A 15,870-nucleotide genomic window follows, 5' to 3' on the forward strand; every position below is an offset into this window, starting at 1 on the left:
GAGTACACATGCAACATTGATTAGGACAAGTGTTGAGTCAAATATTTAATATTTTTATATTTATCACAACCCTTGGTAAGAATGTCATTGATTAGAAAAACTGTAATCATATTTTTTTCCAACTCTTCTTCTGATATCAATATAAAGATGCATAGCGGTATTCATTTCTAAACATCCTTCTAGAAATACTATAGGCATGTTTGCATTTATTGTCACACAAAATAAGTGATTTAGGATCACTTTTCTCTTGCCTCAATCATCGTTTCATCACAAAGTAAAGACAGGCTTTTATGACAAAACAGCAGTTAGGTTTTGATACTTAGTATGATAGTTTTGTCAACTGATGCAAAACCTGCTGTTGTCACTCCCCACTGTTAATAAACGACACCATAGTCAAAATGTCATAAGCCCACCAGGCCACAGGAAGAACACTTTGGTGCCAAAACACTCAATTTTGGTGCTACAGGCCCATGGTAAAGTAGATCAGTCAATGAGAATACATGTTCTTATTTCCTCAGGCACTGGAAGTAAGGCCATGTCCAATGATCCATCCATCAACCATCTCCACCTTGCAGAAATAAGTGTGTCTTGACACAGTGCAATAATGTTTTGACAGTGCATATCATTGATAAATCTATTATGATATTTCAGGTGGCCCAAATGTAATGTGTTTATAGGGATAGGCTTAACAGGAGATTGTCCTCAAATCCTCCCCCTCAACAGGAATTGGTCTGTACCCTGGTAATGTGTGCACTATGCATAAGTGCGACTAAAAACTAGAAAAACGTCCTTTTAGACTTCTGTATGCATCATATTATCATTTGTTTTGTCCTCATAGGACATTAGAACTACTGCCACATGCTGGAGAATATGGGTCATTAACAGTATATTATCTGTTCTTCAACATATTTAACTTGTCTCATCATGACCACTGGTTTTATGCCCATTAGACAGTATCATATCCCCACGTCACAAGAAACCAACTGTCTTGATTTCACAATAGCTTTACAATTCTCTCTCAGACACACATCATGGCATTTATCCCAGTTAACTCAACCTATACAACCAACCATCTGATACATCTTGTGAATATGTTAACTGGACAGCCATGGTTAATATATTCCTAATAACACACACACACACAAAACAAGTATAATATATATATATATATATATATATATATATATATATATATATATATATATATATAATGCCATCCATATACATTACATTAACAGCAGAGCAAGTCTGGCTAGGGTCAATATCCCTCCCCTTATAGTCCACACATCCTCTCTAACCCTGCTGCCGTAGCCCTGCGATTGGCCCTCTGCGGTGTCAGTCACTGGCTTGGTCGGTTGGGGCGGTCCCTCCAGTAGTTGTTATAGGCCTCCTGGAACATGTTCTTGCAGCCGAGCTTGGCGTCAAGGCGGGAGCAGATGAGGAAGGAGCCGCCCATCTTGCGGTGGAGGGAGTAGGTCTCCTCGGGGGGCGGGGTGAAACGCTGCTTCAGCATCACAGGGATCAGGTTGTGGATGCGCTCCGTGGTGCTCTGGGCTCCGAAGTTAAAGGGCTCCGTGGAGGCAAAGGCCTCGCCTAGGATCATCACCGCGTCCACATGGGCATTCACCATGGACTGAGGGACGGGCAGAACATAATCAGAGAGAGTAATAACCTGTATGTGTTTGTGTTTTAGTGGGTTCAGGGGGAGCCATTGTAATTAAGTTATGGGTATTCACTACTCAGTTTATGCCATGGAGTAATGGAGAGCCTTCTCAATTCATTGTCTATGACTAAATAAACTAGTATGTGGCATTGTTGACTCATATGTTCAGAACGAATGATGTGACTCACCTTTGACTCATAACCTGTGAGGAACTTCATGTCTACTGATCTCTTCCGAACCCCCTCTCTGTCTCCCTCTGCTGCTGACTTGATGAGCTGATTAAAACACAATGAACGCCACATACATCGAATAAATCATTTTGATCTGTTATGTTTTGTTGTGGGATAAAGTCTAATATCTTACCTCAATGTAAATGTCAGTGAAGTCCTCAATAAATCCTCTTGTGGCTCCGAAATCCAACAACGCAACCTATGGATGGAACAGTAGTAATGTTTAGTCATTCTAAGCATTCAGCAACATCGTGCTACTGTATAGGATTAGCATGCTCTACAGAAGACACCAAGAAGACGGAAGATCCATTTAAACAGAGACAACCTTTAGGAAGGTCATCAAAATTAGTTACAGGACTAATGATGAAGTTGATAACAAGAGTTAAAAGGCAGACTGATAGATTAATTATTAATGACTAATTATTACACCCTGAAACTGTGTATAATGTGTGAGTGTAGGACCAGTAAAGGCTATGGCATTGAGCCACTATTTAGCAATGTGAGTAAGAGTCAGGCCAGACAACAAAGACAACTGAGAAACTAAGATAAAGAGGCCTCCCAATTTAGGGAGGGGAGAAACTGTTATGAAAACATGGTGCAGAATATTGTGAGAACGGCAATAACTGAGTAAAGCAGGGAGTAGGATATGTGTGTGTGTGTGTGTATGTATGTGTGTATGCATGTGTGTATATGTGTGTGTGTGTGTGAACTGAAGGTCAGTAGAGCAGTTTTAGAGTGGAAAACTACAGCCTGCCTACAGAGGGAAGGGATTTCTTTTTGTATGACGTATGAGTATAAAAGATGGACTCTGAAATTGTGATGGCAGAATTCTCAATGAATAAATATCTCTGACTATGCAGACCGGGACTCTGGCCGTTACTTAAATCCCAAAAGACTTACTGTCACACTCTGGCTCTGGGACTGTGTAGTTAGAGTCAGGGTGTATTTCATTTGGTGGTGTTGGGTATGGGTGCGTTTCATTTGTTTGTGTTTTTGGGGTAATTGGTCTTGTGACTCCCAATCGGAGGTAACGAGTGTCAGCTGTCGGCTCGTTATCTCTGATTGGGAGCCATATTTAAAGTGTGTGTTTTCACCTTGTGTTTGTGGGTTTTTGTTCTATGTTCAGTCGGTGTACTGAGGACGTTACGGATCGTGTTTTGTTTTGTCGTTATTTCAACATTAAAGTCATGTTCACTCCCAACGCTGCGCTTTGGTCCTACTTTATTGGCGATCGTGACAGAAAAACCCACCACAACGAGACCAAGCAGCAGTTGGAATACGAGTGGTGGAGCCAGAAGAGCGAAGGTTGGGAGAGGACTATGGAGGCCTGGTCCACCGAGAGGAGAGACCCCCAGAAAATTTTTAGGGGGGGGCTCACGACGTCGGGGCAGAAGGTGTACGGCCCGGAGGAGTGCAAGAGGTTGGCAGAGATGGCCGCCAGTTTAAGGGGGCCACTGGTTACGAAGGGGATGGAAAGTGTGGAGGCACGGCGAGAGGTACTGGGGGGTGTTTCCAGTCCGGTCCGGCCCGTTCCTGATCCCCGTGTAGGGCCAGGGGTGTGTGTCCCCAGTGCGGTTCTGTCTGTTCCTGCTCAACGCACCAAGCCTACGGGGTGCGTCGCCAGCCCAGCTCGGCCTGTTCCTGCGCCCCGCACCAAGTCTGTGGTGCGTTTCGCCAGCCCAGCCCGGCCTGTCCCTGCTCAACGCACCGAGCCTACGGGGTGCGTCGTCAGCCCTGTCCAGCCAGAGCCGTCCGCCAGACAGGATCAGCCAGAGCCGTCCGCCAGACAGGATCAGCCAGAGCCTTCCGCCAGCCATGAGCAGCCAGATCCTTCCGCCAGCCATGAGCAGCCAGATCCTTCCGCCAGCCATGAGCAGCCAGATCCGTCAGCCAGCCATGAGCAGCCAGATCCGTCAGCCATCCATGAGCAGCCAGATCCGTCAGCCAGCCATGAGCAGCCTGAGCCGTCCAGCCAGGATCCGCCAGAGCCGTCCAGCCGGGATCCGCCAGAGCCGTCCAGCCGGGATCCGCCAGAGCCGTCCAGCCGGGATCCGCCAGAGCCGTCCAGCCGGGATCCGCCAGAGCCGTCCAGCCGGGATCCGCCAGAGCCGTCCAGCCGGGATCCGCCAGAGCCGTCCAGCCAGGATCCACGCACCAAGCCAGGGGCGCGTGTCGTCAGTCCGGTTCCGGTCAGCGGGGCTAGACAGGCCCAGGGGTACTTTGGGGGGTTGGAGAGGAAGTGGGGAGGAAGCCCGGAGCCGGAGCCGCCGCCGAGGAGGAATGCCCACCCAGCCCTCCCCTGTTTGCTTGTAGTTAGGCGCGGTCGCAGTCCGCGCCTTTGGGGGGGGGTACTGTCACACTCTGGCTCTGGGACTGTGTAGTTAGAGTCAGGGTGTATTTCATTTGGTGGTGTTGGGTATGGGTGCGTTTCATTTGTTTGTGTTTTTGGGGTAATTGGTCTTGTGACTCCCAATCGGAGGTAACGAGTGTCAGCTGTCGGCTCGTTATCTCTGATTGGGAGCCATATTTAAAGTGTGTGTTTTCACCTTGTGTTTGTGGGTTTTTGTTCTATGTTCAGTCGGTGTACTGAGGACGTTACGGATCGTGTTTTGTTTTGTCGTTATTTCAACATTAAAGTCATGTTCACTCCCAACGCTGCGCTTTGGTCCTACTTTATTGGCGATCGTGACACTTACAACCTTTTGGGAGACGCACAGAGACACTAAAATAGTTTGTTAAATAATTCACATAACAGCTTGGTCCTTCTGAGCCGGACTCCAATACCCTGTTTCTGTCATTCCAGGTAACTCTGAAAACCGTCGACGGGCGAATGATACATTCATAAATAGAAAGTCCTGCCCTTTGACATTAAGGGTTAAAACAGGCCAGAGGACACCTGATTAATGACAGAGACGGTGACGGAATCCAAACCTACATTGAATCTCGGCTGCAAGGATAAGGTCAGTAGTCTTTATTCATTAACTTGGTGAAATTGATTTGAGAACTTGCTAAAATATTGAAAAGTAGCAAATTGATCAATGCGTAGCCATTTTAAGTGAAATGTGGGGTTGACTGTCAGGAATTATCAAGATTACATTGTGAGGATAGACTCCTCCGTAAAGTATGAGATAATTCTGGGGGACTAGTCAACCTGGTGGTGGGTCCGTAATGATTCACGGTAATAGGCCATTACCAAAAGAAACTACCCGGTGTTGAAATAGAAGGAACTATTAAAAGTACACCTATGGGATGTAACCTGTAAGAGATTATTGAGCAGTCAACAAATAATCCGGGTTAAACAAATACAAAAAGTACACCAGAAGGAATTAAAATAGCATGTGTGAGAAATAGAATATTAGTTAAGTCAAAAGTCACAAACAACTGTAGATTTTGCTGTAACTCTATCCGTTCTGGAGCCTTATAAACTCCAGGTTACCGATACAACACCAATAATCATGTAAGGTTGTATACGTGTGAGACCTAATGTTTGCTCAAAAGTCACATGAATAATTCCAGGTGGTTGTATAGAGGAGGGAGAACCCATTCCTGTTGTATGAGACTGTCAGGAATTATCAAGATTACATTGTGGGGATCAATCCCTCTGTAAAAGTATGAGATAATTCTGGGGGACTAGTCAAGACTACATATACAGGGAGAGGTGGTTGTATAGAGGAGGGAGAACCCATTCCTGTTGTATGAGACTGTCAGGAATTATCAAGATTACATTGTGGGGATCAATCCCTCTGTAAAAGTATGAGATAATTCTGGGGGACTAGTCAAGATTACATATACAGGAAGGGGTGATTCAAGGTGTTGTTGTGTGAAGCTATTTTGAATTACTTGTTAAATTGACTTGTTATATAGAAGAGGTGGCTAAGGGATTTTTAACAGTACCAACCATGGGGGGGCAAATCCTCACAAGAGGTCCCAGAATTTACTGGGGACGAGAAATACTTGATGTAATTAAAATGGAATCCAGGGATAGAAGAAATCTCCATTATGTAACCAGGTGGAGGGAGAGGTATGGTTTTGAGGGACGTCTAGACGCAGATAAACTCCAATCCATGCTTAAACAGATACATAAGGTGTGTAAAGGAGAAATAAGCAGTGAGAGAGAGAGAGAGTAGGAGGGGGCCAGTACCCACTGATAGCCTTACCTAATCTATTGGCGGGGAATGAAAGGGGCCCCAGCAACCTTAGATGTATACAGTAATAATAATAATATGCCATTTAGCAGACAGGCCATGAACACAGAGGACGTGGCCAGAGCGGTAGAAGGAATGACCCACCCCAAAACAGGAATAGTAAGGTTTGGGCTGCCGTTAGAGGGCAGTGGGTTTCAGGGGATGCCCAGAGGACACTTTTGCCATGGGCCGATTACGGAGAGTATGTTGGGAAAATAACTGAATTGTGTAATAGCCTCAGAGAGACATGCAATCCATCATGAGCAGAATAACAGACAGGACAGAGCCAAGAAAGAAGAGGAAGATGCAGAGTAACTAATTGCCACTCTGGGAGAGATGGCGGGTAGAACTAGAAACTTAGGAGAGAGAGGAGATAAGGCAGGAAGAAAAGAGAAGTGAGTGAGAGGGAAAGAGAAGTGAAGGTTGAGGTCTCCGTGCCTCCCCCAGAGCAGAGGGCAGAAAGGTTATATCCAAACTTGGCAGACCAGGCATGGAGAGAAAATCCAGATGATGAATACGTAGGGAGGAGAAGGAGAGTGCAGGGGAATAATGTTGCCCCCCCAACCGGCCCCACCTCCCTATGAGGAAGAAGGGGCTGGAGGAGGAAGGGAAGATTAAGGTGAGGAAGAGCCAGAGGTAGAGGAGTACCAGACAAGGGCAGAGAAAGTCAGACAGGAGAGAAAAGAGAGAAGAGAGAGAGAGAGTCCATCCCCCAGCTTTGAGCGTGAGGAAGAGGAAGATAAGGCGTGACTAGTCCTTGAGGGAGAAATAGTAGACTCTAGTGAGGGGAAGACTAAGGAACCCTTTGATCCAAATTGTGAGGTGTTTGAATTGGCTACTATTGACTTAGCACTTCAACAGGAACAGAAACCTTATTTGACATTGACAGTAATGGGTATGAAAATTAAATTCCTTTGTGATACGGGAGCCTGCAGGACAGCAACCTGTGCAACAGACAAGCCAGATGGAGTCAGGATTGATGGGGAGAAAATCATAGTGCGATCTGCCTCTGGTCATCAATTTATTGAAAGGTTATCAGCCCCAATAACCCTAAAACATGACCAATCAGGATGAGAGGCAACCATACCCATCCTGATATCTAAGCTGTGTCGGGTAAATTTACTAGGACGTGATGTAATGACTAAATTGAATGTGGCTGTCATTTCCACTGAGAGGGGAATGAAAGTACACATAGTCAGAGACAATATGGTGGTCTGTGGGGAAGGGGAGCCATGTTATTGGGATAGGCAAGATTTGTTTAGGGGGGGAATAACTGATATTCCCAGAACCTTGATGGAACTTGCTGATGATGTAGTACCAGGCCCCACTAAAATGTCCCCCGATGACCTACACTGTACTCTCTGGTATAACAAACACCCAGGTCCAGATGCAATCTATGAGAAAGCATTATTTAAAACCACAGAAAGGACTATAGCCTTGAAATGGTTTCACTATGACAACACCCACGCAGTAGTGGAGGTGGAAATAGGGCCCCAAAGTCAGAGACTGTTCAGGGAAATATGGAGCCCACATGTGTCCCTAGCAAAGGAGCCAGCAGAGGACTGGAAAGACATGGGCCAGTGGGTATCCAAGGGTAAGAGGATCACTGATTGGGTCAATATTGTGAGTGGCGATCAACACAGCCCATCCACAGATAGTACATTTAGATGAGAATAGCAGATGCTGAGGAGAGGAATACCTGTTGACAGAACAACAGGAGTCAGACTTAAAAGAAGTTCCAGAGCATTTGTGGTCCCGGGGTCCAGCAGACGTAGGATTAATAAAAGGGGTAATTCCAGTACAGGTGATACCCAAATCTAATCATAGGCCATATCAGAAGCAATACCCTATGAAACCAGAAGCAATAAAAGGTTTGCAGTTTACCAAGAGCAGATTGGGAGGGACCTTGAGGGAGGGCCAATTCCCGGGGAGATAGTGAGGCCAGAAACAAAGGTGCAGTGTCCTGGAAATCACAGTCAGTTTTTTTTTGTATTTTTTCAGTTCTGCTGGGAGTACATTGGATGATGGGGTTTTGTGTTGAATTAGAGACAGTGAGACTATTAGTCAATACCTAGGAGAGAAGAGAGGTTACGGTAGCAAAGACAGACAAGAAGGAAATGGTAATAGTGGAGACAGGAGTGAGTGGAAGTGTTACAATTGTGACAAAACGGGACATTTTGCTAGAGAATGTGAGGAACCGTGTAGTTACTGTGCAAGGAAAGGGCACCAGTTAAGAAACTGTAGGCAGAAGGGGAAGAGAGAAATCAGGAGTCCTCATGACCTGGCTGTTTGGTTGTTGTTTTTTAATTGGGGTTTTCAAATAAAAAACAACAGACCTAGTATGATGTTTATAAAGCCTTGTTGTTTCAATTTTGGGGGGTTTTCAGCAGGTCAAGGGTGATAGGTCTTAGAGGAGCACACAGTGAATTTTATGGAGTTTTTTAGGTTTTGGCTGAGTTTGGGGTATATATGATTTCTTATGAGAATGAATGTCATGAGGATTAATGAACACTTGGGATAAGTAACATTTATTAAATATTTAGAATAATGGTAATGTTTGGTATTCTATGGGATGGTATTTCAATTGCCTCTGAATTCTGTTTTAACTTTCTGGTGTTAATTAATCATCCACACTGGTAAATTCTAAAGGCATGAGAGGAGGACTTTAAGATAGTTTATTTTACCAATAAATAAAAATAAGGGATGGCAATTGGATGATAAATTACCAATATTACCTAAGTGATTGTTAGGTAGGTGATAATATTGACACATGGGCAGTGACATGTGTCAAAAGGAGGGATGGATGGTAGAACAGATTAGACAACACTTTGTTGCACATGGGATTACTAATTATAAAAAAAAAAAAGATGTGTTATCTGTGCTCAAAATAATCACCAGGGCAGACAAAGGGCACCTCAGGGTGAGTATCCTCCGGCTAAGTACCCTTTCCAGCAATTGGAAATGGATTTTATAGAGTTATCACGGAGTGAAGGGAAGAAATTTAGAGTAACCCCAGATAAAGATGGGTTATCCCCCTTTGAGAAAGTGTTTGGAAGACCTTACAGAATGCCACAGTTGGCAGGACCAGACAGGCAGACATAGAACTAGAGAGCACCCTAGCAGAACACGTGAGAAGGTAGTTTATTAACCACACCTGTATGTCAGAGGTTTTGTGCCCCCACAGGTGAATTAAAGGAGAAGGTGACCCACTCTATCTAACCAGGAGACTGAAGCAGGCCTGGCGGGAAGGGCCCTACCAAGTACTGCCTTTGCCAGCAGAATAGCTGAGAGATCCATCTGGGTGCATGTCACACACTGTAAAAAGGTAAAACCAGCTACACCTGACGAACAAACACAGAGTTAGGAGAAAGATCCGATCACCACTAGGGCTCGGGGGTTGGCTCCTTAACGAAGATTCCCTTACCCTGTCTGATCATCCCTGTGTGAGTTCGATAGAAGGTAAAGCAATGGGTTGGCCTCTGGCATCTGACATGTTCTCAGGGCGAGGGTGGGGATTCACAGGTCTCCCGACGGTAGGTAGCTGTCTGATTGTGGGGGCCATATTCCTAACACACACGGACCCTCCTGTTTCAGCCAGAAGTGGTAGTTAACCTAACACAAGTTGAAAAGGCATAGGAGACAGCTAGACGTAGGGAAAGGGGAAATTCTAGGGACTTTAGGGAAGGACATCACCATATGTATGTCACCATGTACATCCTGGGACTATGTAGTTGCTTATACCAAGCGGGGGGGGATATGTCAATCTCCATACACAGTTCAGGGACAGGTGTAGTATTGTGAAAGTAGGGAATTATCAGAAATGGCAGTGCGACCCATATGAGGGTAGGTACTGTCTGAAAGTCTGAACTATGCTAAAACAGATTACAGACCTGACAAGTGAGATATCTTCTTCAACTGGGGCACCCTATAGAGTAAACCTCTCTGAGGGAGGTAGTGAGACCGGGGCCGTGGTGAAGATAGTGCAAACTATAGACCTGAAGGAAGTAGTACAGGTGGAAACGGGGTATAGAAATCTTAACCTGTGGTTGGAATGGATTCAGTATACGGCAAGAACTATGTCTAAAGAGGACTGTTTTGCCTGTGGGACAGCCAAACCAGGGTTAACAACTACTCCGTTCCCCTTGACAGGCTTTGACTCTGTCAGGTTTATCCTCCATGCAAGCCACATGGGAATGTGGTGAAAGAGTCTTGTAGTAACTTGCACTTTCTGTATCCCCTGATAACAAAGTCACCCCGACCTAGGTTGCCTCCGTTTGAAGTCTCAGGGGATTCTTATTATTGTTTTTCTAGGACTAGTAAGGATAGGATACAGGGTAGGGCATCTTAGCTCCTGCTCCCACACAGAGAATGTCACACCTAAAGAGACCATGACTAATCTCTCCTCTTTGTTGCAGCCAGAGGATTTTAGGAACCAAAACCAGGCCCGTGCTGACATCTGATGGTTGTGTGGTGATAACAGATTGTGAACTCACCTACATATGAAAAAAATCAAACGTGTCAGAGACTGGTGAGTTGTCACGTAGAAAGTAGGACCTCCTCCCGGGATCCTTTGATGAAAGGATATATATTGATGGGATAGGAGTACCTCGAGGGGTTCCAGAACAATTCAAAGCTAGGAATCAAATCACAGCTGGGTTTGAATCAAGTATTTTCTGGTGGTCAACAATTAATAAAAGCGTAGGTTGGATGAATTATGTTTACTATAACCAGCAAAGATTTATAAACCACACTCGTGATGCAATAAAGGGATTAGCTGAGCAGACAGCGGCAACTAGCTTAATAGCATGGCAGAATAGAATAGCTTTAGATATGCTTTTGGCTGAGCGGGACGGGGTTTGTGTTCTGTTTGGATCTATGTGCTGTACTTTCATCCCCAACAATACAGCACCGGACGGGTCCGTGACCAAAGCGCTTCAGGGACTCACCACGCTGGCGAACGAACTGGCTGAGAACTCTGGTATTGATAGCTCCCTAAACGGTTAGTTTGATAACATATTTGGTAAATGGAAAACTATTGCTGTAACTATTCTGGGTGAAGTTATAGCTTCTATGGGTATACTTGTTCTTTGTGGATGTTGTCTTATTCCCTGTGTCTGAGGGTTGGTGAGCAAGGCGGTTTCCCAACAGATGGTGAGATACGGCCCAATCCCGGACTCCGACTGAAGGATATGACCTACCAGGCTTGGTGGAGGACGACGACGATCCAGATAGTTTGAGACTGGATGTTTTCCTAGAACTATAAATCTCTAGTTTAAAAGTTATTGTAATGATCTTTTGTTTATTAAAGTCTCGTTTTAAGTATGATGTACTAGTTACCATTGCTAAAAAGTAACGTTATGCTTTTAATCATGGGGTAACCCTGATGAACCTGTAATGTTTTAATATGCAAACCAACTTATATACTTCAATGAGTGTGATTCATTTCTATAACAACATATATTTTGTATGTGTGTAATATTTAGTCAAAGGGTGGAATTGATAGATTAATTATTAATGACTAATTATTACACCCTGAAACTGTGTATAATGTGTGAGTGTAGGACCAGTAAAGGCTATGGCATTGAGCCACTATTTAGCAATGTGAGTAAGAGTCAGGCCAGACAACAAAGACAACTGAGAAACTAAGATAAAGAGGCCTCCCAATTTAGGGAGGGGAGAAACTGTTATGAAAACATGGTGCAGAATATTGTGAGAACGGCAATAACTGAGTAAAGCAGGGAGTAGGATATGTGTGTGTGTGTGTGTGTGTATGTATGTGTGTATGCATGTGTGTATATGTGTGTGTGAACTGAAGGTCAGTAGAGCAGTTTTAGAGTGGAAAACTACAGCCTGCCTACAGAGGGAAGGGATTTCTTTTTGTATGACGTATGAGTATAAAAGATGGACTCTGAAATTGTGATGGCAGAATTCTCAATGAATAAATATCTCTGACTATGCAGACCGGGACTCTGGCCGTTACTTAAATCCCAAAAGACTTACAACCTTTTGGGAGACGCACAGAGACACTAAAATAGTTTGTTAAATAATTCACATAACACAGACTCACTCTGTGTGTCTGTGGGTCGTAGAAGAAGTTGGACCAGTTGGGGTCAGTCTGCATGTATCTGAACTCAAACAGCTCCCTTAAACAAAGTTTCAGGATATTCTCACAGATCTGACACACACATAGAGACAGAGGCAGAGAGAGAGAAAGATACTTAAAGATCACACATCTTTCAGTCTGCAATTTCACCACCAAGTGGCAGTAATACACTGTAGCAGGTGTTTTGGTGGGTGAGGTGACAGAAATTAGGTTGTTGTAGTGGCGTTTGTTTTACACATCAAATCAAGCTTGGCAAGCAGAAAACACACATCTAAATCCACATTGACACACTGTACAATAAGTAAGTATGTAGTAAGTACCAAAATACACAATGGTGGCCTTTGTTAATGTATTTGTTATTGAACACAGTTGCAGCATATACTGACCTCGTTTTTGAGTTCCTGGGAGAGTTGTTCAGCCTGGTCCAGAGGGAAGCCGGGGACCAGCTCTGTGGTAAGGACGGCGTTGCTGCTCAGCTCGTCTATTACGTCTGGTACGTAGAAGAACGGGTGGTCTTTCAGCAGCTCCCTGTACCAATCACATAATACTCATCAGACGCCTGAACACCACAACACACAGCTCTGAAAACTACAGCTGGACAACTCAGCACTTAGTACTAAATGGGAGCATAAAGTTGAAGTCGGAAGTTTACATATACCTTAGCGAAATACATTTAAACTCAGTTTTTCACTACTCCTGACATTTAATCCTAGTAAAAATTCCCTGTCTTAGGTCAGTTAGAATCACCACTTCATTTTAAGAATGGGAAATGTCAGAATAATAGTAGAGAGAATGTTTTATTTCAGCTTTTATTTCTTTCATCACATTCCCAGTGGGTCAGAAGTTTACATACACTCAATTAGTATTTGGTAGCATTGTCTTTAAATTGTTTAACTTGGGCCAAACGTTTCAGGTAGCCTTCCACAAGCTTCCCACAATAAGTTGGGTGAATTTTGGCCCATTCCTCCTGACAGAGCTGGTGTAACTGAGTCAGGTTTGTAGGCCTCCTTGCTCGCACACACTTTTTCAGTTCTGCCCACAGATTTTCTATAGGATTGAGGTCAGGGCTTTGTGATGGCCATTCCAATACCTTGACTTTGTTGTCATTAAGCCATTTTGCCACAACTTTGGAAGTATGCTTGGGGTCATTGTCCATTTGGAAGACCCATTTGCGACCAAGCTTTAACTTCCTGACTGATGTCTAGAGATGTTGCTTCAATATATCCACATAATTGTCCTTCCTCATGATGCCATCTATTTTGTGAAGTGCACCAGTCTCCCCTGCAGCAAAGCACCCCCACAGCATGATGCTGCCACCCCCGTGCTTCACGGTTGGGATGGTGTTCTTCGGCTTGCAAGTACCCCCTTTTTCCTCCAAAGATAACGATTGTCATTATGGCCAAACAGTTGTATTTTTGTTTCATCAGACCAGAGGACATTTCTCCAAAAAGTAAGATCTTTGTCCCATGTGCAGTTGCAAACCGTAGTCTGGCTTTTTTATGGCGGTTTTGGAGCAGTGGCTTCTTCCTTGCTAAGCGTCCTTTCAAGTTATGTCGATATAGGACTCGTTTTACTGTGCATATAGATACTTTTGTACCTGTTTTCCTCCAGCATCTTCACAGGGTCCTTTGCTGTTGTTCTGGGATTGATTTTCACTTTTCGCACCAAAGTACGTTAATCTCTAGGAGACAGAACGCGTCTCTTTCCTAAGCGGTATGACGGCTGCGTGGTCCCATGGTGTTTATACTTGCGTACTATTGTTTGTACAGATGAACGTGGTACCTTCAGGCGTTTGGAAATTGCTCCCAAGGATGAACCAGACTTGTGGAGGTCAAAAATGTTTTTTTCTGAAGTCTTGGCTAATTTATTTTCATTTTCCCATGATGTCAAGCAAAGAGGCACTGAGTTTGAAGGTAGACCTTGAAATACATCCTCAGGTACACATCCAATTGACTCAAATGATGTCAATTAGCCTTTCAGAACCTTCTAAAGCCATCTAAAGGCACAGTCAACTTAGTGTATGTAAACTTCTGACCCACTGGAATTGTGATACAGTGAATTATAAGTGAGATAATCTGTCTGTAAACAATTATTGGAAAAATTACTTGTGTCATGCACAAAGTAGATGTCCTAACCGACTTGCCAAAACTATAGTTTGTTAACAAGAAATTTGTGGAGTGGTTGAAAAACGAGTTATAATGATCAACCTAAGTGTATGTAAACTTCCGACTTCAACTGTATGTACATTATTTATGTCATGACAATTCACAGGATATTTCCAGTGTTTTTAAATAGTTACTTTATGAACTTATAATAATGGTATGATCTTCTCTTCAAACTCCACAATCCCTCAAATAATCCTCCAATGTCTACACTCTAACTCCATGTGCTTGGGGCTGTAGAAATCACTGTTTAATGGAAGGGGGAACCACATACTGTATGAACATGTATCGAAGGGAGCGCGTCACCGGCCATGGTCAAGGTGAAAAAGCATGTCATCCACAGCTGGTGCGTACCGTGTGTAACAGGAGCCTCCTCTCTGGACATAAACCATATCTCTCACCCTGCCTTCCTGTCAACAGACCCGGGGATGATGGCGCGGGGACGGGGGGGTATGAGGAGATGGCATGGGGAGGGGGTGCTTGTTGTCTTCTTGTATTATGTCCAGATCAGCTATATTTAAATGCTGGCTGCAGGCGAATGGTGCACATTTATATCAAGTCATCAAACCCAACGCTCCTCAGAGGGCTAGAGTGGCTATTCTTAGACCCTACAGGCTACAGTACATTTCCTGATCTGGAGTCATACAATGATATGTTGTGTTGTCCTCCCACCATGATCTGGAAAAGGCACTGTGTTTAAGAGATTGATTTACCTTGGCCCCCTTGGGAGAGATGTATTTACTAAGTGCTCACTAAAAAGCCACAGCTTGAGTCATCACAAATTCCTATTGCTTGGCTACATCCAACTTCATCCAAAAGATAAAGCAATCTTTCCCCCTTCATTTCATTTCTGGAGCTTGCAGTGACAATTAGATGATGAAAGTAGTTACGGGGAGGTGGTCTTTAAGAGGAAGCTCATCTGGTTGTTTTGATCACTCACTGGAATTTCTTGGCACATTTGGCCTCTCTTATGTAATCACATTCCAGTGCCATTTTATTGGTCACATACACGTGTTTAGCAGATGTTATTGCGGGTGTAGCGAAATGCTTGTGTTTTTTTTAGCTCCAACAGTGAAGTAATGTCTATCAAGTAATATCTAACAAATTCACAACAAGACACACAATACACACTCATCTAGAGTAAAGGAATGGAATTAAGAATATATAAATATTTGGAAGAGCAATGTCAGAGCGGCATAGACTAAGATACAGTAGAACAGAATACAATACAGTATATAAATATGAGATGAGTAATGCAAAATATTTCAACATTATTCAAGTGACTAGTGTTCCATTATTAAAGTGGCCAGTGATTTCAAGTCTATGTATATAGGGCTGCAGCGATGGCTATTTAACAGTCTGATGGCCTTGAGATAGAACCTGTTTTTCAGTCTCTCTGTGCCAGCTTTGATGCACCTGTACTGACCACGCCTTCTGGATGATAGTGGGGTGGACAGGCAGTGGCTCGGATGGTTGTTGTCCTTGATGATCTTTTTGGCCTTCCTGTGACATCGGGTGCTGTAGGTGT

At 44.0% G+C, this 15,870-nt stretch overlaps 1 protein-coding gene across 1 annotated transcript; it reads right to left on the minus strand.

The window, feature by feature from the left end:
• Positions 1-32: 32 nt before the first annotated feature.
• LOC311106796 (atypical kinase COQ8A, mitochondrial-like) lies at positions 33-15,335 on the minus strand (the record flags this gene model as incomplete). The annotated part of the gene is made up of 6 exons (XM_084149178.1): positions 33-1,633; positions 1,852-1,938; positions 2,027-2,092; positions 12,145-12,252; positions 12,567-12,708; positions 15,283-15,335. 6 exons carry the CDS (start codon positions 15,333-15,335, stop codon positions 1,340-1,342), a joined length of 750 nt encoding a protein of 249 aa, XP_084005304.1. The 3' UTR covers positions 33-1,339.
• Positions 15,336-15,870: the final 535 nt, after the last annotated feature.

Source organism: Coregonus lavaretus (genome assembly GCF_964263955.1).
Source record: "Coregonus lavaretus genome assembly, chromosome: 31".
Lineage (NCBI taxonomy): Eukaryota > Metazoa > Chordata > Actinopteri > Salmoniformes > Salmonidae > Coregonus > Coregonus lavaretus.